Source organism: Plectropomus leopardus, chromosome 9, assembly GCF_026936395.1.
Source record: "Plectropomus leopardus strain MGB_pleo_1.0 chromosome 9, ASM2693639v1, whole genome shotgun sequence".
Lineage (NCBI taxonomy): Eukaryota > Metazoa > Chordata > Actinopteri > Perciformes > Serranidae > Plectropomus > Plectropomus leopardus.
The window spans coordinates 14,340,541-14,363,666 of NC_142184.1; the positions used below are offsets into that span (position 1 = coordinate 14,340,541).

At 39.8% G+C, this 23,126-nt stretch overlaps 1 protein-coding gene and 2 long non-coding RNA genes across 14 annotated transcripts in view; 2 read left to right on the top strand and 1 right to left on the bottom strand.

Annotated features, from left to right (window-relative positions):
* The window catches only part of LOC148188703 (uncharacterized), a 64,205-nt gene extending 60,079 nt beyond the window's left edge, over positions 1–4,126 (top strand). The window contains exon 7 of the long non-coding RNA XR_015777466.1: positions 3,982–4,126. This is a non-coding gene — a long non-coding RNA (uncharacterized LOC148188703). The remainder of the gene's footprint in view (positions 1–3,981) is intronic.
* Positions 1–23,126, bottom strand: part of LOC121947397 (membrane-associated guanylate kinase, WW and PDZ domain-containing protein 1-like) — a 118,634-nt gene that overhangs the window by 33,536 nt on the left and 61,972 nt on the right. For 5 of the 12 annotated variants that reach the window (XM_042492434.2, XM_042492429.2, XM_088082033.1 and 2 more), the window contains 11 exons: positions 14,378–14,497; positions 10,825–11,013; positions 8,824–9,091; positions 8,466–8,513; positions 8,115–8,197; positions 7,503–7,541; positions 4,582–4,639; positions 4,122–4,231; positions 2,360–2,482; positions 1,220–1,405; positions 14–625 (listed from right to left, as the gene is read on the bottom strand). In XM_042492434.2, the coding sequence (XP_042348368.1) occupies positions 14–625; positions 1,220–1,405; positions 2,360–2,482; positions 4,122–4,231; positions 4,582–4,639; positions 7,503–7,541; positions 8,115–8,197; positions 8,466–8,513; positions 8,824–9,091; positions 10,825–11,013; positions 14,378–14,497 (1,836 nt within the window). The remainder of the gene's footprint in view (positions 1–13; positions 626–1,219; positions 1,406–2,359; positions 2,483–4,121; positions 4,232–4,581; positions 4,640–7,502; positions 7,542–8,114; positions 8,198–8,465; positions 8,514–8,823; positions 9,092–10,824; positions 11,014–14,377; positions 14,498–23,126) is intronic. The other 7 variants (XM_042492430.2, XM_042492435.2, XM_042492431.2 and 4 more) reach the window with 7 other exon arrangements.
* The window catches only part of LOC148188704 (uncharacterized), a 42,544-nt gene continuing 38,383 nt past the window's right edge, over positions 18,966–23,126 (top strand). The window contains exon 1 of the long non-coding RNA XR_015777468.1: positions 18,966–20,417. This is a non-coding gene — a long non-coding RNA (uncharacterized LOC148188704). The remainder of the gene's footprint in view (positions 20,418–23,126) is intronic.

Consider the following 23,126-nt stretch of genomic DNA (forward strand, 5'->3'; position numbering starts at 1 on the left):
ATGTAATACATACCTCTTTGAACCAGCATGGTGACCTCGCTGCCTCTGGGACATTTGCTCAGCAGGTCCACCACCTGATTGTGGCTCATATTCTGGACATTTCTCTTGTTGACCTCCATCAGAATATCTCCCTCTTTTAGGCCACGACAGCGCGGATAGTCCACTATCTGCTTGACCCTCTGCCCTCCTCCCGTCAGGCTGTCTGCGATTGTGAAGCCGAATCCCTTGTCGCCCTTCTCCATGTGGATGGTAATCAGCTCGGGCTGGGTGGCTATGGATGAGGCCAGTGTGACCACATCACTGGAGTAGCCGTGCGAGCCGTTGGACGCCACCTCAGCCGAGGGGCTGTGCGGCCGTGGCTCCCTCATGCCGTTTACGGGTCCGGCCTGGTTGGACGGTGAGTCAAATGTCTCCTGTCCGTTGACAATGATAGGCTCTTTGTCCAAGATTGCCACTGAGGTCACCAGGCTAGTGTTGGGGTCATCAGGGTCAAAGGGCAGCGGGTAGCCACGGCATAAGGCCAGGTCCACCATGGAACCGATGGGGATGGATTGGAAGATCTTCACCACCTGAGCGTGGGTGTAGCCCAGCACGATGGTGTCATTCACACTGACTATCACATCACCTGCACCACGGAAAATGATTCTGTCAGTGATGCTGTCATATACATATTTAACAGCTATTTACTGTTAATATATCCAGTCAAAACACTGTTGGTGTTGTTTAATATAATTCCCCAGTTGTGTGAAATTCAATTATTCAGTGTAATCAGGCAAGAACAAGGTGCCTGTAACAGGGGTGCACTGTGCCTCAAACCCAATGTATGCTGGGACATGATCAAGCTCCCCTGCCACCCCGAACTGCAGGGCCCAATTCAAATGCAACAGTAAAACCTAAAATGACATCACCTCAGTAAAACAGTGCAGTTGGACCAAATCAATATATTTGATCGTCACTATCATGTCATCATATTGACAAACAAGTATGAATATAGGAATATAGAATAAAGGGCTAAAAAAAATATCCACTCTGGTCCCTTAAGCCCTTGCTGAATTCACAACGGGACATCCCTGAGCCGTCATGGGCTTTCAAAGTCTGAGTGCTTTAGAGGAGACACTGGGACTGAGCTCGTAAGTACCACTGAACAGTGTTAATGTAGTGGAGGGAGGTGTGTTGAATGAAAACAGTGCCCCCTGTGGATAGTGGTCGTGTACTGCACCTGTCTCCATCTTGCCATCCACGGCTGCAGGCCCATCCAGCACCAGACTTTTGATCTGTAGGAACTCATCCGGCTCGTCGCCGCCGACCACAGTGAAGCCGAAGCCACGACGACTCTTCTTCAGCTTTGTGTTGATGAAGGTTCCTTTCAGCTCTGCTGGGTTTCTTGTGAAGAAAGGTTTCCCTCCTGTCGAACACCCGAGAAACAACTCTTACTTTAGTGTCCATCTGCAGATTCTACATTCAGCATTCCTTAACAATGACTGCAGTAATTTTGTCTCTCAGATGAGGATCATGCTTTGTAGACAGCGTTCTTATATGTGGAAAAATTTGCAAGTTGAGACAATGACTGATTCCTCTAATGTAGGGCGCCATCAACATCAGCTGTGGCAAGCTACAAAACAGTGGATTGGTTTGTCTTGTTATTAGAAGTTATGGTTGCTGGTGCATCAACATCTTAGACAGTTTGCCATGTGTCCAACATTTTAGGTCTGCAGCACAGCTGCTTGATTATGGCAACAAAAAAAAGAAGATTATTTTGGTGAATGTGAATATTTATTAACGGCAGGTTTTCTTAAACTTATAAAATATTATTCAACTGAAAAACAAATTTAAAAAAATAATTGTAGAATAAATACCTAAAAATGCACCTAAAAAAGAGAAAATAATTCATATGTAAACATAGTGCAAGAAGAAAGAGAGACACCCTGCACTCTTGGCATGGACTGCAATTACTCAGGGCAGCTTGCATGGAGTGAATAGCAGTATAATATATTTGAATATATTTCTCACTTATTCCCTGATGATCTGAATAAGTTGCTAAAGTGGTTGCTAGTCACTTTCTAGGAAGAAGGTAACTAAGAGGGTCTGAAAAGTTGCTGAATCCAATTCTGCATGTACTTTTTTTGTGGTTTCCTTATATATACATTTCCAAAGTCGTTCTTTTTGAACGTCACATCAACAAACTATAAAAACAACAAATCAGCAGAAATTAAATATGTGGAATTTCAAATGTAGATGAATTCAAAATTTGTTATTCATCTTGACAACATAATATATCTTTGGGCCACTGTCAAGAAAACATCAAATTTAAGCAGTAATAATGAAGTATATACTGCGTGTATACAACATAACGACTTACGTTTGGCTCCTGCAGGGACGGGAGGTAGAGTTGACGGGACTTGCGGGTCCCTGTAGGTCTCCAGGTGGTTTGGAGCGTAGTTTGCTAATGGAGCTGCTGCTGAGGAGTGCTCCTCTATCCACTCTGTATGAACACAATCACACACACATTATCAACACACACTCAACACAAGAGGTGTATTTACATGCCACACACATGCATACATATAAACACTTGACAACAACACACGTATAGACACACAGAGCTTTAAGCACACACTGTACATACTTGCCATTCACTTTTACGCCTCAGTTGTAATTAGCTCCTCATCTACATCAGCTTCTGCTAGTGTTATTTGCGAATGTCATATTGTACAAAAAAAGTAATATATATGCAAAACAGTTTAAATTTTATTACATCTCAGGCTAAAGCAGGGGTTTAGTCTGGCACTGTGGGCCCTGCTAAGACAAAATCGAGACAACTGCATCTGTATGTCCAGAGGTTTTCAACACAGAGCAAACATCTGGATATGAATAGATGGAGGAGAGTGTCAGTATTTCAGGAATATAATTACACAACATTGGAATGGGATAATCTGAGCCATAGTACAGTACAAAAAATATTGATAATGTAACATGAAATAAAGTAAATAATGCATGTTTTCACCCATATTATTCTTATTCTTTGTCTTTTCTTTATTTGGGGGATAATCTGAGTTTTGGAACTACAGTTCCTATAATGTAATGGTATTGGGAGATGTAAACGGGAAGTGTAATGTTGCCATGTATTCAATGAGTTAGGTGTAGACTACAGCTTGAGCCCATTCCTTTTTGCCTATATCTGTAATTACATTTTGGCAAATGGGCATCAATTAAGTGTGCTCAATAAGCTTTTAGCAGTTCCTGTTTGCAGCGTATTAAAGGATAAACAGACAGCTATCACTTCATTACTGTGGGACAAAAGAAAAGCAAAAATGTGATGATTCTCAAGCAAATTTGAGCATGGAGCATCTTTTTTTCTATGATTTCTAAGCAGATTTGTGGACATGTATTCAGAGATAATGATATGTATATAATATATAATGAAAAGTGTAAGTTCCACTGAATCTAAAAATGCGTCAGTCAAGTCTGTATGTTAAAATCTGACTGATTTATGACTCTGACGACTACAGTTTTTGACACAACTTGCAGCAATTGGGTTCTAACTGTTTTAAAGTACCCTAATTGCCTCCATGAGCTGCATGTCAGTCGCTGCAGCTCCAGCTCCTCGCGGTGTTGATGAATGGGCAAAATCACAGAGCCAAACTACAATAACTAACTTCCCGTTGTTCTCCGAGCACCAGCAGGTACCTGTCCTTTTCACCTCACACAGTATTTTAACGGCTCTCCCCCCGACCCCCCGGGGAGGCACGTCTCACACTAAAGTAAAAAAATCTTTCTCAGCTTTTTATGGCAATGCAAATTAAATGATCAAATACAGAATGATATAGAGCATATATGATTTTAAATCACAGAACTTAAAATCTAAACACCAAAGACGACACAAGGGATTCGGCCAGCCATATTTTAGTAAAACTTTGTCCCTTTGAGAATCAAAATTTGCATTTACTGAATGTGGGTTTTTTTTGGATCATGTATTGACAGAAGTTGAAGTCAAGTCACAGAAGAAAGGAGAATAGCAGTCTGGCCAAAACCCAGGAGAGCACTGGACGAACTAGAAGGACATGACACTCACAGACATGAAGAAAGAAAGAAATGGTGCCGTGCCAGGGCAGGAAACGAACCTCGAATATACCGCTCACCTTCTGGAGGCTGCGGCTGCTGCTGCTCCAGGATTTTCCGACGCCGCGCCTCCACCACTGGGTTCTCATACTGGGTCTTTCTGTTAATATGACTGAGATGACGAGAGGGAGAGGAAACAAGATGAAAAGGTAAAAAAAAAAAAAAAAGATTAGACAAAAATGTTACAGGATATAAAAACTCATATGTTCTCTTATCAATGTGAAGGCTCAGCTTAAAAGAATCTTTAAAGGAACAATTCACCCTGAAATACATATTTTTCCTCTTACCTACAGTATTATTTATTCATCTATATTGTTTTAGCGTAAGTTGCTGAGTGTTGGAGATATCGGCCATAGACGTCTGTCTTCTCTCCAAAATAATAGAACTACACACCAAAAAAATACATTATAAAAACACAACACTAATGTCTCTTGGTGGGTGTCAATGAGGTGATGAACTTACTCTACATAGTACACCCCATACACTGGGTCTTCTATCCTTTCCCATCCTGGAGGCAGCTCTGAAATACAGAAAGCACACAACATAAAACACAGAATAATACGTAAACCTCTGTCATTAGCAGATATTTTATGTAAAATTGTATTGTATCAAATTCAGCTATCTTATCCAATCTCTCTGATTATGGCACTTGAGGGTTCACGTGACTTTAATGTTTTTCTCACAGTTTTGAAATTGTTTTGCTATGTTTATAAACGTCTGGACATGCTGTCTGAGTTTTCAAATAAATGCAAAAACTGGATCAAATGCCAAGAATAATTAAGGTAAATAACAAAAGACTTTTAGACCCAAAAAACTGGATTAGTTGTAACCCAATTTATGTTGTTTTTAAAACCAATGTTTTTCTGTTTTATCTCATTTCTTAAATTTTAGATGTAGCTTCTACATGCCAAGGACTCTTCTTCCGTTATTTTTTTCTGTTTTATTACATTTGTAAAAAGTAAAATGTTTCAAACAGGTGCAAAGGGTTAAGCAGTAATAATGAAGTATATACTGTGCCAGTAGCACTTATATTGTATGTCGTCAAAGGACATTCATACCTAAATTATGACCCCAATCACTCTCCTGCTGCCCACAACTACTTTATTATATTTTACTGACTTAATCATGACTAAAACATCTCACTAAAACTGTGTGGAAACAACAAAGGGTCTAAAAACATAAAAACTCAAGTGCTAACATCTGCCTTTGTCTGCATGCAATCGTACTAAATATTACCACATTATTCCACTCAGCTTGACATGGTCTCAGCCTGTGAACACACCCCTGCGAGTTGTACACACACCTAACCACACTCCAAGGGAACAGGCAGACAGACGAGGCCTATTAAACTGACACATCCCCATTAAGATGTTGGCATCTCAGTCCTCCTCCTCCTCACTGTATTTGATTTCAGACAAAGACATTACCTCCTTGTGTTACCGTGGGCTTCTCCAGTCCAGTAAACACTTTTATAAAAGACTGGATTTCACAATCAATAATCGCAGACTGTCTGCATCTGAGCAGCCAGCAATAATAAAGGCTTACAGCCAGACATTCAAGGCCTTGTTTGGAGCTGAGCTCTTGTTCCATTATGGGTTTGTTTGTGCTACCTGCAACTGGGACAAGAATCAGCAGCTGAGCCATTTGCTAGTTTGTGAAGCAGCTGCGAGTACATATATCAACCTCTTCAAACCCTTAGCATAACATATAGGACTTTTCCATCTGCACGTTGGCCACAGCAAGTCAGACCGTGCCGCTTTGATTTACATTTCCATTACCAGTTTAAAAACATGCCAAACTGTACTGAGTCGTGCCCGAGATGGACCATCTCCAGAGTCGGGTCAAAGCCCGCCCGCCCCCTTTTAAAGCAGATTGCAGTAGCGTAAGATAGGCTTTGTCATGGTTCAAGAGCAGTTCAGTGTTAACACTCATGAACCATTATAGATCAGTTTTGTCATTCTGTCCCCGTTTTTAAGCAAAAAATGGTAAATGCCAATCAAAATCATAACAACAGCTTGAAAATCCATGATTATAAGTAGCTGGCTACCAACAACCTTTGCACAGTAGGACTGGGTATTGGCACTCAAAAACAAAATCATAAAAAAGTACTTTTTGTTTGGTTTTGCATCTAGCCAATCACTGCAAACCTTCCATAAAATGCGATGTGTGATTGACAGTTGTGTGGTGAAATCTAGCGTGGTGTATTTGATAGAGCTGGCAGTTCAATGTGCCAGGGTGACATCAAAAGTACGACTTTATGACAAGGCTGTGGCTGTGGCATTTTATGCAACTGAGTGCTTCCATTCACTTGATGGGTCTCAAATGAAATAGAAAAGAAAGGTATCGAATGAAGCACTCCTCTGGTATCAGTATCACTTTAAGGGTACTGCTATTAGAACTAGTACCTTCATTTTTTAAACGATATCCAGCCCTATTGCATAGTGCAATAAATGCAAACCGCACTAAAGTGGGTGTTGCTTTTAAATGTCATTGACACAAGACAAGTACATAATCAATTAAAAACGCAGATTCAGGTGTGTAGCCCTGTTGTATGTCTGACGCACCAAACCAAGCCAGCACATGTGTATGGAAAAGGGCTAATAGTTCAAATGTGAGCAAATAACTCCTGGAATTTAGATTATAAACCATGACCAGCAGAATATCGGAATTAGTACATCAAAAGCAAATTGAATGATCCTAAATCCCAAACGGCATGACCTTTGGATACTGATGTTAGAATTAAATCAGATCTATGATCAACAACATACGACTGAACCAAATACGGAACAAGACACGTCCCTGTAATAAATGTGAAGGATTAATGAGCTTAAATTTTTCGAAACATTTGAAGAGCAGAGCAAGAAATGTAATAAAACAAACTGCCAACAGGAATAAAATTAAATTGGACACAGACCCAGGAATAATTTATGATAGTCAGGTGTACATCAGATGGTTTAATTTACCATCTCTAAACAAACTGTCTCTGTTCTGCAGGAATCTGGAGAATTATGCTATCTATAATGCTATTAATGTTTCGGTAAACAAGTACCACTGCTCTCTGTAGCTAGCACAAGCATCCATCACGTCAGTCCTCTGCTTGTAGGTTACAGAGTGTGAGCTGGTAGAGCATCAAATACAAACATTAAAACATTGCTATGCAGTGTCTTTCGTGGTTAAAAGTCTTAAATTCCTTTTTTTTCCTACCTCAAAAATCTCTAAAGAAGAATTTTGAAGCTTCAAATTCAAACAGCATGATCAGAAGTCATATAACCACAGAGCAGCTATTTAGAAATAATCAAATTTCAAAGATGGACAGGCCATACCTGTCATTTAACCTAATAAAAATCCTCAGCATACATTTTTTTAAAACAAAAAAAACTTACCTAGATCACTCTCCAGGTCTTCCGTATGTATCCCTTCTTCTCCAGAGTGAAAGCAGGATGAAACAAAGAAAACAAAATGAAGAGTAGAAAAGGGGATAGATAGAAGAGAAGAGGTGGGTCGGGAATAGAGGAATCAAGAGCAAATAAAGAATGGAGTGACAGTCCAGAGAAAGGCAAACAGGGAAACAAAAACCCCTTAGTTTCAAAGCTTACATTAAACAGGATAAAACACCTTAACAAAGCTGAGCAATGTAGAGAGGTGCAGCATGCCACTTTAAATTTCACCACTTGATGGTGCAATTTTGTAAACTGTGTTCTGAAATAGTCAAGTGACACTGGGGAATTTATCAACATTTTGTTGCTATTTGGGAATTATTTGTCATTTTGTTGTGTGACAGTAGTTGTGAGAGAATGTAAAAGCTACTATTTACTTATATTACAGAAGTAGGACTCATTACAAATCTTGATTTTAACGCTTCTGGGAAATGAACTATTTCATTTTTAGTAAACAAGGAAGCACCATGTATGAGACCTCATGCACCAGCTACTGATCCCCGAAGCACCATGCAGAAGTCAGAATGTACACTTTCACTGTGTGAAGTAGCTGCTTACCATCGTCATCACACTCTTCCAGAGGCCTGGAGGCTTTGTCTCGACACCGAGGATCCAGCCATGATGTGGTCTTCGTGTTGTGGCTGAGAGGAGACAAACAAGACAACAGAATAATTCAACACAGGCCGTCAAACCGACATATAAAAGCACAGCAGGGGTGCATGAATGCATCAATAAGAATTAGAGAGTAAACCACGTCAGCAAGTTTACAGAGGACAGAAGACGCCTGCTGCAAAGAGAAATGAGAATAACAAGAGCGACACAGGCAGGATATCAACAATAAATGACCTGACCCCTCTATTGTTAAACAAGTAAATACTGTTAAATCAGTGATAGCAGAAATGAACATACAAGCTCTGAAAAGACACAGCCATGTCCTGGTGGTGTGCCTTTGCCGTGCTGCAGAGAGGACAGAGAGGTGGAGGTAGTCAGGTGATCAGGATGTGATCTCCTTTAGAGATCGGGGCATGCAGGGATTAACAGGAAAGCAGTGGCACCCAGGGGGCTGGGCAGGTTGGCTGGGGAGGCCTAAAAACCAAATCATTGGGGAAGACAAGCCACTGGACGAACAAAAGTGATCATTGTGCAGGTAAAATACAGAAAACACCAACTACAGTATGAGCTATGGTGAAAAATGCATATTCAGGCAGTGCAAAGAGCGTGATGCAGCAGCTAAAACTGTGAAATGTTTCAGGCTGTTGATACATACTCTATGAAGTAAAGCTCTCCGCTCTCGGTGTAAGCCATCTCCCAGTTCTCAGGCAGCGGTCCCAGCGGGTCCTCCGGAGAGACCTGCGGTTCTGCGAGGGTCTGCTGCCCACTTTCTGCTGTGGAGGTGGCGGCATTGTTCAGAGCACAGGATGGAGCATTATCACGTGCGGGATACGGCCGGAGGATGCCGCCGCGGCTCTCGTCCTGGTCGTTAGGGTTGCCTGTGCACAACAAAGGAGAGGGGAAGAGACTACGTACTAAAGATCCTGGGTAACACAACGGGCACAACACAGAACAATGACAACAACAAAAAAGAACAAAAAAAAAAAACAGTTTATGTTTTGTGCATGCAGGAAAAGAACAGATGAAATAAGCAGACATGCTCACTCTGGTTCCTCTGTAGCACATATTCAACTGTAAAGGTCCAGTGTGTAGGATTTACAGGCATCTGGCCATGAGGTGACAGAACTGAAACTTCTCCCGGTGTCAAGCATGTAGGAGAACTATGATGGTTGATGCGAAAACACGAATGGCCCTATTGAAAGCCAGCAGCTCCTTTTACAATGCTTTTTCAAGGTGGGGATATTGTGCTGGTATGCTGCCTCCCTGTTCTGTGTAAAATGTACAATTGTTTGTTTAGAGAGGGCTGCTGATGCATATATTAATTTATCACACTAGAGTCCGAAATCGTCACGTCTGTCATGCCTCTTTTGTGTCCACGGTACCGGCATGCTGTCTAAAATCACACACTGGAGCGCCACGATGCCCTTGTTGTTTGGTCCTGTTTATAACAGCAAAAGGAAGGGAACCTTCTCTGTTTAAAAGGGGCTTGTGATTTTTCCGCTTTGGGCTACTGAAGAACAACATGGTGGACTCGTGAGAGGACCCATTCCATATGTAGATATAAATGTCTTATGCGAAGGTAACAAAAACAAAATAATTATTTTCAAGTGAATATACAGTAATGAAAACATACTTCTGAATATTTTTTACCATTTCTGCAACTAGACGCCCCTAAATCCTACACACTGGACCTTAAATCACACTAAACTCTCCATAACTGCCCTTCCCCCAACCTTAAGTTTAGCTCCTGTGGTATTCTAGTGTACTGAAAGGCCCCCAGGAATATGCAAATTTTTTCAGCAACAGGGTTTCCCAAACTGTTTTTGACCCCCACCCTGTTTTACCTCTCCACCCATAAGCTTTTTTTCTCCTAAAGCTAGCTGTCCCCCAACCCCCATCCCCACGCTCTCCCCAGATCTCTCCCCAATGTCCTCCTCCACTTCCGTGGGCCTTTCAGAATTTGATCAAATGCTAATTCAACACTCTGGCAGCCTGGCAGGGGGACAGAGAGGGCATAGATTCACAGCATCAAGAGAGAAAAAGAAACCATCGCCTGCACTCAACAAAACAGGATAGAGCTTTAAGGAGAGAGGATATGCCTTAGCTTAAAAATATCATATTGTCACCGTTTTTTATGCAAATTTGAATTTACACGCAGATGAAAAATCTGTCTTTTTAATAAATATCTGGCAAATATAATCATCACCTGAAATATGCACACTTGATGAACATGTTTAGATGCCACAGGGAGTTTAATGATCCAGAAGTTAAAACAGAGGATACAGTTGGGAGAGGATGTGAGGCCTACAGCATGGAGAGCCAATGAGTGCAGCTCGTAATCTACTTTCCCCCACTACACCCCTCCTCACAGGCAGATGGCAGTGTTTGGAGGCTCACAGAAAAAGGAATCAGCATCACAAAGGCATGATGTAACCGCCAGACACCCAGCTCCAAACAACAGGGGAGAGTATCATAAACATACAGACATTATCTCTCTCCCTCTGTATCCCTAATCTCGGGCACACACATCCACACACAGATTCTCCAAAACAAGCATCCACTCGATGCAGCACAGATGGAGAATACTACACAAGCACAAAGAGAGCTGCAGATGCAGAAACTTCAAGAGGTTGTAGAGGTGCAGTGAAGCCCTCACCTGTAAAACTGTTGTTCATTTCCGTGGCCTGGTCGTCATCGTCGTCGTCAGCAGGCACTACGCGGGCGTTTTGCATGTCATTGTAGGACTTGGTGCGCTTTGGGGTGGACTGCTTGGAGTCTGCATCACTGAGAATCACTGTCCCACTGATGGGCTGCCTCGGCGGCTTAGGGGTCCCATAATAGTTACCTAGGCAACAAGAAGGACATTAGCATGCTTGAGAGAGACACAGAAGGAGAAACGGAGACAGAGAGAGGAAGCCGGGGATAAAAACAGGCAGAGCGTGGGGACAGAGAGGTAGCAGGCAGAGGATCTATGAAACCTCCTAATCTTATGCTGAGAGGAAAAGACATAAAGCTGGATCACAATGTGACCATGAATTGTGGAAATAAGCTGGTGGAAACACAGAGCAGTTCTAGTTTGTGTTCGAGGTTGCAGAGCTGTATTATCTGGATTCTCAGAGCATACTAAGCAAAAACATTGGGCCAGCTCACAACACCCAACTTGTTTCTGACTGAAATCGTTGCTGTTAGTGGGGCAAACAAAGAATTCGTCAAGTTTTTCTCTTATGGACTGTCACATGTATCCACTTATTTGCTGTAAATGTGACAGAAAGAGGCACCCTGGTGGCCACAGGTTATAATGCAGAAAACATAAGGGCAATGTCAAAGCAATAGTTTAACATTTTGGGAAATTTTCTTACTTGCTTTCTTGCAGAGAATTAGATCAAAACCACTTTTTTAGCTGTTCGTTAACATGTTGGAAACAGCTAAAAGAGCTCTCTTAGTGGGTAACTAAGGTTAATATCAGTTCCTCTAAAGTTCACTGTTATGTGTCATTTGGTAATCTTTATGAAAGCCAAAATGTTAAGGCCCAAACACACCAAACTGACATCAGAGAACCACCGGCAGTGAAAGCTGCTGTGTCACCTCATGTCGCCTGTGTCTTGACCAAAAAGTTGCACCTTAACAAACCTGCAAAGACTCCAACCGGCATTGAACCAGCACATACACAAACCAGCACATACACAAAATGCGACCAGATGCAGTGGGACATCCTGGTATTTTTGGCATACTGCATTTGAAATACTATGTTTGGGACCTACTAAATCTTTTTCTGGTATACTAAATGGTGTGGTTGTATGGGTATTGTAATGCACAGGCACATATGATGTGTGCAACACGTAGATGAAAGTGGTCTACTTGTCTTTTTCTCAGCAAGAAAACATATAGCTGTCAAACTATTCCTGAAGCATTTTGAAACTGGCCATGGATGTTGTTGCATGTCATCTCCCCTCATTTCCTGTCAGCTCTCTACTGGATACTGTCTAATAAACCAAAGTCACCGCCACACAGTTATATGTATCTGCACTAGTAACACAAGTTTCATTTTACATACAGGTCAGTGAAAATGTGGATGTCTTACACACATCATTCCCTGGCAGCACAGAGGATCTATATATTCAGCACAGTTTCAAGGTTAGTGTCACTGACACCTGAGGGAAGATCAGAAATTTAGAAAGTTGATGTCTAATTTTTGTTGAGAGGCATCATTTTATTTTATTGAGTTCCAGCACAGCAATACAGAGCTCAGACTTGGACGTGGAAATTCAGATATTACACGGATGTATATCTCATACTGAGCTGCCTTACTGCTACACATCCTGTGAAATAAGTCTCATCCAGAGTAAAATATATATTTAGCGGTAACCTGCTTTGGACTTTATTAACAAAGGACACATCAAATGCAGTCATTTATTGATATTTTCAGAAGCAGTTACTAAATGAAGATCAGCACTTACTAAATGGGTGAATTTTATGCCATGTTGGATTGCACATAAGATAAATTTGATATGATTCATATGACAAACAATGAAGAAATATGTTTTTTAGTTAGTGACGACTATAAGTACCACTGAGCTATATGAGGGAGACGTTGTCTGTGTTACTTATAGATTTTAGGTTTTCTGTCAGACATCAGACAGAGATAACAGAGATATTACCCAATAACACTCTTTTAATGCCATTTCAGGTAACATACTATACTATGATGTTTTTATGCAGTTTTGGACTACAAACACTACAACACTATCACTTTTTATGTTATTTTGGGCGACATACTATACTATAACTTTTTAATTCAACAACATATTATCCTATGACTTTTTCATGTTATTTTGGATGACATAGCATACGATGACTTTTTTATGCCGTTTTGTATGATACACTATAGTATGAGTCATATAGGTCATAGTATAATGCGTCAATCAAACAGCATAAAAAAGTAATTGTGTAGCATGTCATCCAAAATAGCAGAAATAAGTCAAAGTATAGTATGTTGTCAAAAAAAGCATGAAAAGTCATAGCATAGTATGTTGTCCTAAACAGCATAAAACAGTTATGGTATATTTAAAGTCATACAAAAAAGCATAAAAAAGCCATTGTTTATTATGTTGTCCAAAATAGCACTAAAAAAGTCATAGTATAGTATGTCATGCAAAATAGCATAACAAAGTTATAGTATAGTTTGTCATTCAAAATAGCATAAAGAGACATAGTAGACAAAAAAGTCATCCTTAAGTATATTGTCCAAGATAGTATAAAAAACTCATTAAAAAATAAAAAAGCATGCTATAAATTTATTATATATATTTTTGAAAAATTGGAAAAATTGCCTCAAGGTGTTATTTAGATATCACATTTACAAAAATGAGAGAGACAGGTCATAGTGACTATGACCTTTGACCTACAACCACTAAAATCTACTCAATTCATCCTTGAGTCCAAGTGGATTGTGTGCTAAACTAAAAGAAATTTGAAGCTTTCCAGAGATATCACTTCCATGAGAGTGGGAGGGAGGGACGCACGGACAGGCAACCCAAAACATAATGCCTCCAGCCTTCGATGTCACCGGCGTGAAGGCATAAAAATCTCTAAAAAAAAAATACCCAACAAAACTGTGAGGAAAGTTGTAAGATGGTACATATAATCAAAGATGTTTCTATAACATCATATATCTATAGAACTCCAGAGTTACTTATAAATCCATAATCCTATCTTCCTGTGGTTTTCTGGATGGCCACAGACTCCTGTGGACAGATATTTGACATTGTCTGCGTGAAAGGGAGAAATGTGCCAACACACAGCAGAACCTGTGCCAAGCAGATTAATGTCCTAACATTCTCTCCCTGCTCCGTGCACACAATCACACACACACACACACACACATTAGACTTCGCTCTGCATAGCACACAGACCCAAAAACAAACACATCCCCACACACACACTTTCGCACACACAGGTTTGTGTCAGTACGAGACTTAGCGCTGCACAACACTGTCCTAATCAGAGTGAGAGGGACAGATTTGGAGTGACCTGCTGTCTCCTGAATGCATCTCCTCCCATCATGCACAGTCTAATCGGAATCAACTGAGTGCACCATCTTACAGCCCGCCTGCATGTAGGAAAAATAAATGTTGCTATGCTGATTCAATCTGTGGAAAATCAGGACACCTGCGCTAGCATGGAGCGTCAGTTCTGATCATCTTCCTCACCTTCATATGTCCCTATTTCCAGAAGTGTGCCACTATCCTCAAGTTCAAGGAAGTCCTCCACTGACAGGAAGTTGTAATCCACCCCTGGGACCTCTCCGTCTCGAGGGGGGCGGGTTGTACCTAACGACAGGAAGAAAGAAGTAAAGTTAAGGAGGCGGCAAAACACTTGATAATATAAACCATGGTGTTTACAATTGATGAGAAGATGAAATAAGATTTTTTTCCTCCTGACACATGTTCGATATACTCAATAAGCTTATTGTTAGTGTTAAAATGCAACATCACATCATTCATTCAGCTTTTTTTGCAACAGGGGGTGGCAGTAAATGAGAGAGCTCTAAAATGAAGAGGGTATGATTGTAATTCAGCACGATGATTGGCAGAGTTGAGTGGCTGCGAATATTATGTCAGGAAATTAAATCGAGGCTCTGCATCCCTCTGCCTCTTGGGAAAGTGCCGCCTGCTAAGAAGATAAAATAAAGGTCACCTTAAAGAATAGTCCTGACTCTGTTATCAATCCATCAGTTTCTTCACGGTGAGTCTGGAATTGTAAAATACACTAGCATAATAGTATTATAGTCACTTTATTTAAGCTGTTACTGATTGTTGAAGCTGCTTTGTCCCTGTTAGGACTGCACTGCTGAGCTGATACACTTACAGCATTCTTATGCATTGTTTAACTGTAGTACAATAAACCTCTTTAGTCTGAGGTATTATAAACCAGGACTGATTCCCAAGTGTGAAAACATGATGTGAAACAGGATATTTTACATAATTCCAAAAAATATTCACATTAAACTCCCAATCAGCGCTTTAGTTTCACATTCTGTTTAAAAATAAATTGACCTCAAGATTTTCCTCACTGATCTTACTGCCCTGAGACTGATCCCCTATTTGAGTTGATGACTGGTGGTCTGTGGTGTTTTTACTTTGTAGTGGGAACAATCTGTAGGAGGAAGGTGACACCAGACAATGGAGACAGAGGCAATTGTTTTTCTCACTCTACATAAAGGAGATGAGATGACAGGCCAGATGGTATACGGAAGTTGTAACCCATCTGTGGTCAGGACAGGAGTGTATCCATGCACACTGTAATGCGTGCAGCAGAGAAGCATTGTGAACTACACACAATGCCTCCTACTGGGTCTTAGTAAGGGTAAACAGACATACAGTAACATACTACTGGAAAAGAGCAGCTACCCTACAACAAGGCTACAGCCCGGCTAACATCTCTGTGAGGCTGTACTCACAGTATACATAGCTGCACTTTGAGCTAAATGTGAAAGCATCTTAGCACACAAACTACAGCTGAACATGATGGGAAAGTCAATAATTTAGCATGTATTTGGTCAGACGTTGTAGGGCCGCCCCCGAAATGTTTTTAATAGGGGTTATCGGCCTGGCTGGTTACTGGGGCCAATATTTGGCATTTTGCTGATTATCTACCTCAGAGAGCTATTTCTATGTATTTATTTATTTATTTTTAATTTCTTATTTGACTTAATAAAAAAAAGTTGCTGAGGCCTTGCTGTATGTGAGGTTGAAAGTTTCAGTTTTGATGAAACATTTGCTAAAGGTATTTAAACAAAGTTTGGGTTGGAGTTTTTTATATTCTAAATATTGACCAGCAGAGCACCAGCGAGAGAGAGATTTTCATTTTTATTATAAGTGTATATCAGTTGCAAATATCACTTATCAGTCTCAATAACTACTAATAATTGGTATCGGCCCTGAAAAATATCAGTCAACTTTTAATTTTTTAATCATCAGTTGAAGACCTCTCAGTCAACTGAGATTATTCACGTAAACCAGGGTTTTTTTTTTCTTGTCAGTCAGTTTGCATTGTACTTAAAAGGTCTCATCTGTCCCTAGATTTAGCTGCAAAGTGGCCCATCCTTCTGTGATACTCTCAGGTACAGGTCGCTGCAGACCCAGGGTGAGCAGTGAGACAGAGGTAGTATCCCTAAAGGAAAAGAGCCTCGTCATGTTTTCATCACTGTTTTCTTCTACCTTCTGCTTAAAAGCAGTGGATTTACAACTCACAGCAACTTAATATTATATACACGTGGCTTTTGTTTGATATCTAGTGCAAAGTACAAACGTCTCTGTCAATCCATCAAGTCGTTATTGTTATATTTCACTGGATAAGTGAAATCTTTTACATTCTACCAGCAGGAAAGTCAGAGGGTCACCAAAGTCACTTGGGTTTATCCAGGCATCATGGAGATCTTCTCCAGATTTCATGGAAATTCACAGAATATATGTTGAGATATATCAGTAAAAAGCCATATTTTGCAACAAATGAAGTGCTTGAGATGACAGTCACCAAAAACATTTTGATCCATCCTCTGGGGAACATGAATATCAGTACAAAATTACATATCAATCCATCCAAAAGTTATTAGCTAGATATAGATATAACACTGAACCAAAGTGTTGAATAAAAATTAAAACTGCTCAATCCAGGCCACTAGCACTGTTAAAAACTCTTTTTCAGAGCAGATATGACTGTTGACAATCACTCTTCAGCCACTTTTACATCATCTATTTTAGACAAGTGAGCTCATGTTTGACACAAGACTCTTTCTTGTTGGAGTGTTTACCTGAGCCTCTCCAATATGCAAGCTCACACTCTGCATCCCTCAGGGTCCATCCAGCCCACAAACACCTGATAATAAGCAGGTATTTACCGCTCAGTCCTACACCTGTACTGCACTGCAAAGGAAGAAACTGATTCTCTTTATCGCTTCTCTTCCTGCCTTTTTGAAGATGATTCTCAAAATAAAATGAAATGAAAGGAGGGCAGAGATTCAGTTGACAAGACATAGTGTTTAAGATGTGAGCAAAAAAAACTAAAAACACAATATATCATCGAACTGACCATTTACAGCAGCAGCACAGAGGCAAAGTGCTGCTTTGTATTCGCCTCAGTGGATCAGGATGAGATGAAAGTGAAGTTGTCTGGGAGTTTGAGTCATAGGACGAGGTGGTCCCATGGTGGGAGATGTTTCTGAGGCTCAGTGTGCTCTAATGACGCTGTCTGCTGAGCAGGGAATGGAGCTGTTATTCCAGGCTATTCCCCACAGTGGAGGGCTCTGATAGGATGACTAATTCTGGTGTGCCTATATTACAGAATATTGAAGGCTGAGCGCTGCCTCTTTCAACTTTGGTTATGTGTTACATCATTATACGTTTCACATACAACAGTAAATTCTCTCAATATTTGATCTCTTTTCTGTTTTAAAATAAATTTTATTGAGTTTCATAGTGCACGACAACAACCAAAGACAACAAAACAAGAGAAGGCAAATCTAAACAAAAGAAATATAACAAGACAGCACTAAAAATTGAGACTCATAGTCATGGCACACTGGTATCAGAGAGAACAACACAGTTTCCTGGTACTTTACCACTAGTTCACATGAAACAGAAATAAGGCAGGAAAGATTATATTTAAAACGGGACAAGCAGATAAAAACTCCATTCAGTTCGATTTTATGAGATGGATTCACACTGAAAGTTAATCCACCCCTCTTTAGTAAGTCTGTACTTTTATAAGGTAAATGAACTAAGACTGGTTGCCATATTTTTTTTAAAAAGTGTTGTTTCCTTTTAATGTAGCAGAGAGGTTTTCCACTGGTAAGACCTTGTATATTTCTCTGTACCACTGTGTTACCATTTGGGGGCTTGTCTTTAATCCATTAAAATAAAATAAATTGTCCAGCTAGCAACAGCAATTTCATCAGGAGAGTGTATTGTGAGTGGTTAAGATCAAAACCTTCTGGTGGGAATCTCAAAAGAAATAGTGCAGGTTCAAGCTTAAATTTCATTTTTAAGATTATACAGAGTTCTTTTTTTAACATTTTTCCATACACGTGCAATCATTGGGCATTGCTATATTAAGTGAAAATAAGTCCCCACCTCTTTTTGGCATTTTTTACACAGGGGAGAAATGTTAGAGCTACATTTCTTAAGAAACTGAGGTGTGCGTTGTGTCCCGTGAAGTATTCGATACTGGCTTTCCTCAAGGCGATTACATGTAAAGATCTTATTTGACAGTAAAAAAAAACCTTTGACCATTCTTCCTGGCTTAGTTGGGTTTTGAGGTCTTTATCCCATGTGTTGGTGATTTTAACAATGTTATATTGATCCAGGGACTGTAGCTTCTGATGAAAATGGAAATAAACTTTTTTTATATATATATATATATATTTGGAGTGGGTAAAAATTTGTCAAGAGGACCCCTGATGTATTTATCATCAGGACACTTACATGAATTGTAGATTCCCAATAGCCTCACACACTTCCCATTCAGTAACTGGGGAGCATAGAGTTGCCCTTGCATCATCAGACAGAGATGATAGTGCAATTTTGTCAAAAAACTTGTAACTCGGGGTAGAATTGTACTTACATTCAGATTCATAGTTCAGAGCATATTTCTTTTGTTACTTTTGTCATTTTTGGTGGTCTGATTTTTTTTGAGGGATTGTAGTCCATTATCATGTCTAAGCCCCCCCCAATACTAAAATCACCCCCATAATTGTATAGTGTGTGGATAAAGAGTAAAATTCCCTGTCAAATGTATTAGGGACATAGACAGATCCTATTAACACATAGTCCCCAAAAAGGAAACCTGTTTTAAGGATATATCTTCCATTTTTATCTGAAAAGATTTTATCAATGGTGAAGTTAAGCTTTTTATGACTTAATACTGCTACTCGCCTACTTTTGAGTTATACGATGAATAAAATACCTGTCCAACCCATTTCCTCTTTAGTTTTAAATGTTCTGCATCAGTGAGATGAGTCTCTTGGAGCAAAGCTATTCCAATGTTATCTTTCTTAAATTCTGCAAGAATCTTTCGTCTTTTAACTGCACTGTTGATACCCTTAATATTAAGTGTCACAATTTTAATCGTATTCATTTTATGCTATCTTTAATACATGCAGCTGTGCTTTCTTGGCTGACAATAATAGTATACAAAACTGTAAATGAAAGAGGTGCTAGCTGAGAAAAGTAAATAAATAATAAATACTTCTTGTATATTAGCACAGAGCCATTGTGAAATAAAACCATTAACTGCTTCTTAGCCAATGTTTTCACAGGGCAGCAGGCAAAAAAAAATATAAAGATTAAAAATTGCACGGCATTTAAGGATCATCTGAACCCTCTTGTTAACACAAAAATATATTTTATCCCTCTTACTAACAGAAAAATATATTTTAACCCTCTTATTAACACAAAAAAATATATTTTAAGCCTCTTACTAACGTAAAAATATATTTTAACCATTTAACTAACACAGAAATATATTTTAACCATTTATCTAACACAGAAATATATTTTAACCATTTAACTAACACAGAAATGTATTTCTACAATGTGTGCGTTTAGTCCAGCTGCAGTCTGAAGCATCACGTTTGGGTATTGCCCCGGAACATGAATAAGGCAGTGCGTCCCGTAACGTGTATAAATAATAACCAAAACATTGAGCACATGGCTACATCACGTGACACTGCAATTAGTCAAGTTATAATGACAGTACGGGCTATGTTGATACTATGAAGAGTTGTTTAGTAGTTTAACAATATTAGAGTCGTATTCATGCAGTGGGCTGGAGAAAAGTCTCCTCTGCTGTGCGGAACCTTTGCTCCGTGCCACCGGACCCGTCCGGACCGGGCGGAAACACGGATAGCAAAGCCGGGTTTCTCAACATGAATCGGATGCGTTAAAGTTTGTTGAATTCACGGCTTTTTTTCCCTCACAGCTGCGGAGAGATCTTGCTGTATGAAGAAGGATTAACTCTCGTTTATTCTTGGCTGCGGCCATAAGTTTCAGCCTGTCTCTTGAGTTGTGGATTTTGTTTATGACCGGCGGATTTCGGACTTCTGTGGGCTCTGTCGATCTTTATACGGCCTTTCTCCATCTCCAGTCCAAAGATCCTCAGGAGCCAGCCTTTAAAGACTTGCATGGTTTTTTTTTTTTACGGATATTTTCCGTTTCCACGGATATTTCACGGATATTATCATCGAGGAGCTCGGTGAGTACCTGTTTCTGTGTTTGGGATTCTCTTAACTTGTTCAGGATTCGTCACGTTGTCGATACGCTTTGCTTGAATGTCCAGCTTGTTGTTTATACTTTCCATGGTAGCATTGAGAGGCACAAGTGTTGTTTTTTTCCATGACCTTGCTGGTGTTTTTGGTCACTTCACGGATTAACGTTGCCATGTCTAAATTGGAGGCGTCCATGTGTGTGACTCGCTGCTGGCTTCGTTAGCCTCCAGTGCGGTTGTTTCTTCTTGAAGTTGAAGTTGTTGTGTCGGTATTAAATTATTTTGTCTCCTCGGCATATTCAAATTGCTGTCGTGTCAGTATTAGGTGTTTTTTTTCTTGTTAACTTCAGTAAAGGAAAGATTACTGGCAGGGTGGCAGGAGCTCAGCTGACACGCGTCTACCTGGCAGCCATAATTTAGATTTCTAAATTACAAAGTGACCTATAAATATTGTATCTTATAACCCTCATGATAACTTGTTGAACTTGACGTTGTACTGCATCAAAATGTGCAGATTTTGTTCATCAGAGGAGGACTCTGCAACCGTTTGACAATTCAACCTCCTCCTGCTTCTGAGTTACGTAACTTGATCTGCTGTTTGTACTCTGCTTCTCTGTGAAATACTGCACAATTTAAACGCAGTAAATTCAGTACAGTAGGACATCACTCTTGTTGCGTGGGAGCAATCAATCATCACCATCGCCACAGTGTGATGTATTTTATGTTACATCCATGGATGCTCAAGGATACAGTCATATATATGTGCCCATGCAGTGGGAACCACCAACAGAATATCACCTTACTACTGGAAAATTATTGGCTGCAGCAAACTTAAACAAGAGAAGACAATTGTCACGTGTATCATGATACAGCAGTATAACAATATTAATTCTCAAACAGGCAATTATACTATTTATTATAAATAATATTGTTTATTTTTAATCAAAGTAAACATTGAAGTTTTATTTTCTGATGATCTACACTGATCTTTCTGTGAATTATTTTATTGAGTTCTGATTGTTTAAACCTAATTGCAAATAAACATCTCTTCTACTGAAGACGGCAATGGAAATTTAACCCTTTGGTCCCCAGTTTAAAGGTGGACTAGTTCAACAAACACTGGGCAGCAAAACCATCAACAGCCAGCAATGCAGCACAGGAATGTCCTGTGTTTCAGTCCTTCCAAAGACCGAGGTCAGTGCTCACAATGGACAAATTACAGCTAACTATTAAATAGACCAAAAGACTACGCCCAAAAGAAAATACTGGAGAACATGATTTACTTAAATATTTAATAAGGTGCAAACAACTAATGTTTTGATGCGCACCGTGTCTTCAGAGTCAAACAGTTACGGCACAGTTTTAAAAACATTTAACAACCTTCTCCATATAAAGAATCAAAGTAATTATGAGTTGCAGCCCTAAATCCATTTTTGTTCGCAACGGCATCCACAATGGCCGAATACAGCCAGAGATATTAAAGGGATAGCTATCATAGTATAAATGGTACAGCAGGTCTCTGACAGTCGACTAATTTGTATTGTGTCCTGGTAAATATACGGTTATTTGCTTATTGCACAGACAATCTCTTATAACAGAAAGATGATAAACATACATGACATAATAAAATATGTTTTTCATCAGCAGTTGTCATCTGAAGCCCATTTGATGATGAAATTTACTGTTGCTAAAGAAACATTGACGTCTTTAAAGAAAAAGCTATTTTGCCAGAATCATAAACTATGGAGTCTGTGTTTCGTGCTGGAGATAATTCCTGTTGAATAACTGGCAGCTTGTCTTGAGTTGACTCTGAATGCTCTCAGTGTATGACAGCAACAGTGAGGTAGGGCTCGTCTCCATACTATCACAGTGGATGGTCTCTATTTTCTCAGGCCAGAGAGACAATGACTGGACCGTACTCGGCCCTGACCGCGGCTCTGATGAACTAACAGTCATCAATGGGCTCCATTCTTTCACTGTGAGAAACCAGGCAGGGCATGCATGAATGGAAAAATGAAGCAAGAGCACATTTGGAAACGTCTTCAGTTATGAAATTCCACCAAACTAAACAGAGAGTAGTCTTTGTTCAGGGACGCTTATTCATCCACAGAGCATACAAAATGCATGAGTGTTCATTTTTCCTTCCAACTTTGTTGTACTGGGAAGAAAAAACAGTATAGAGCTTCTATAAAGGAGGTGGGCACAGTAGCACCTGTATGCAATCCTGTACGTCAACTAAAAATAACCACAGCAGCATCTCTCTGTCACTTCTAAAACATTTAAAGCTTCATTTCTTGCAGGGACATTGCACTGGATTACATTATTTGCCAAATCCCAGGGAAACAAACATTAAAAGATTTACAAAAAGCCAGCATCATACATTTCTATAAATAATTACAATAATTAATCACAACCGAAAGATCTTTTTGACTGATATGTCTTTGAACTACGGTGGAATTAAGATCTCTGAGTTGTGCCTTCGACTTTGTTTTGCTTTCAGAAAATCAAATGTGACAGGCTCGGGCCTACTTCTGCAGGCATCAAATATGCTCTTGAAAAAGCCACTTCTGCACACCGCATTTCGAGTTTAATGGTGTCAGTGGGTATGATCGCTCACTAAAAGAGAGGAGACAAGTCTCTCATCGCTCTCACTGATGGAATTTTAATTCAGCACGAACACTGGCTTAAATGTGCCTA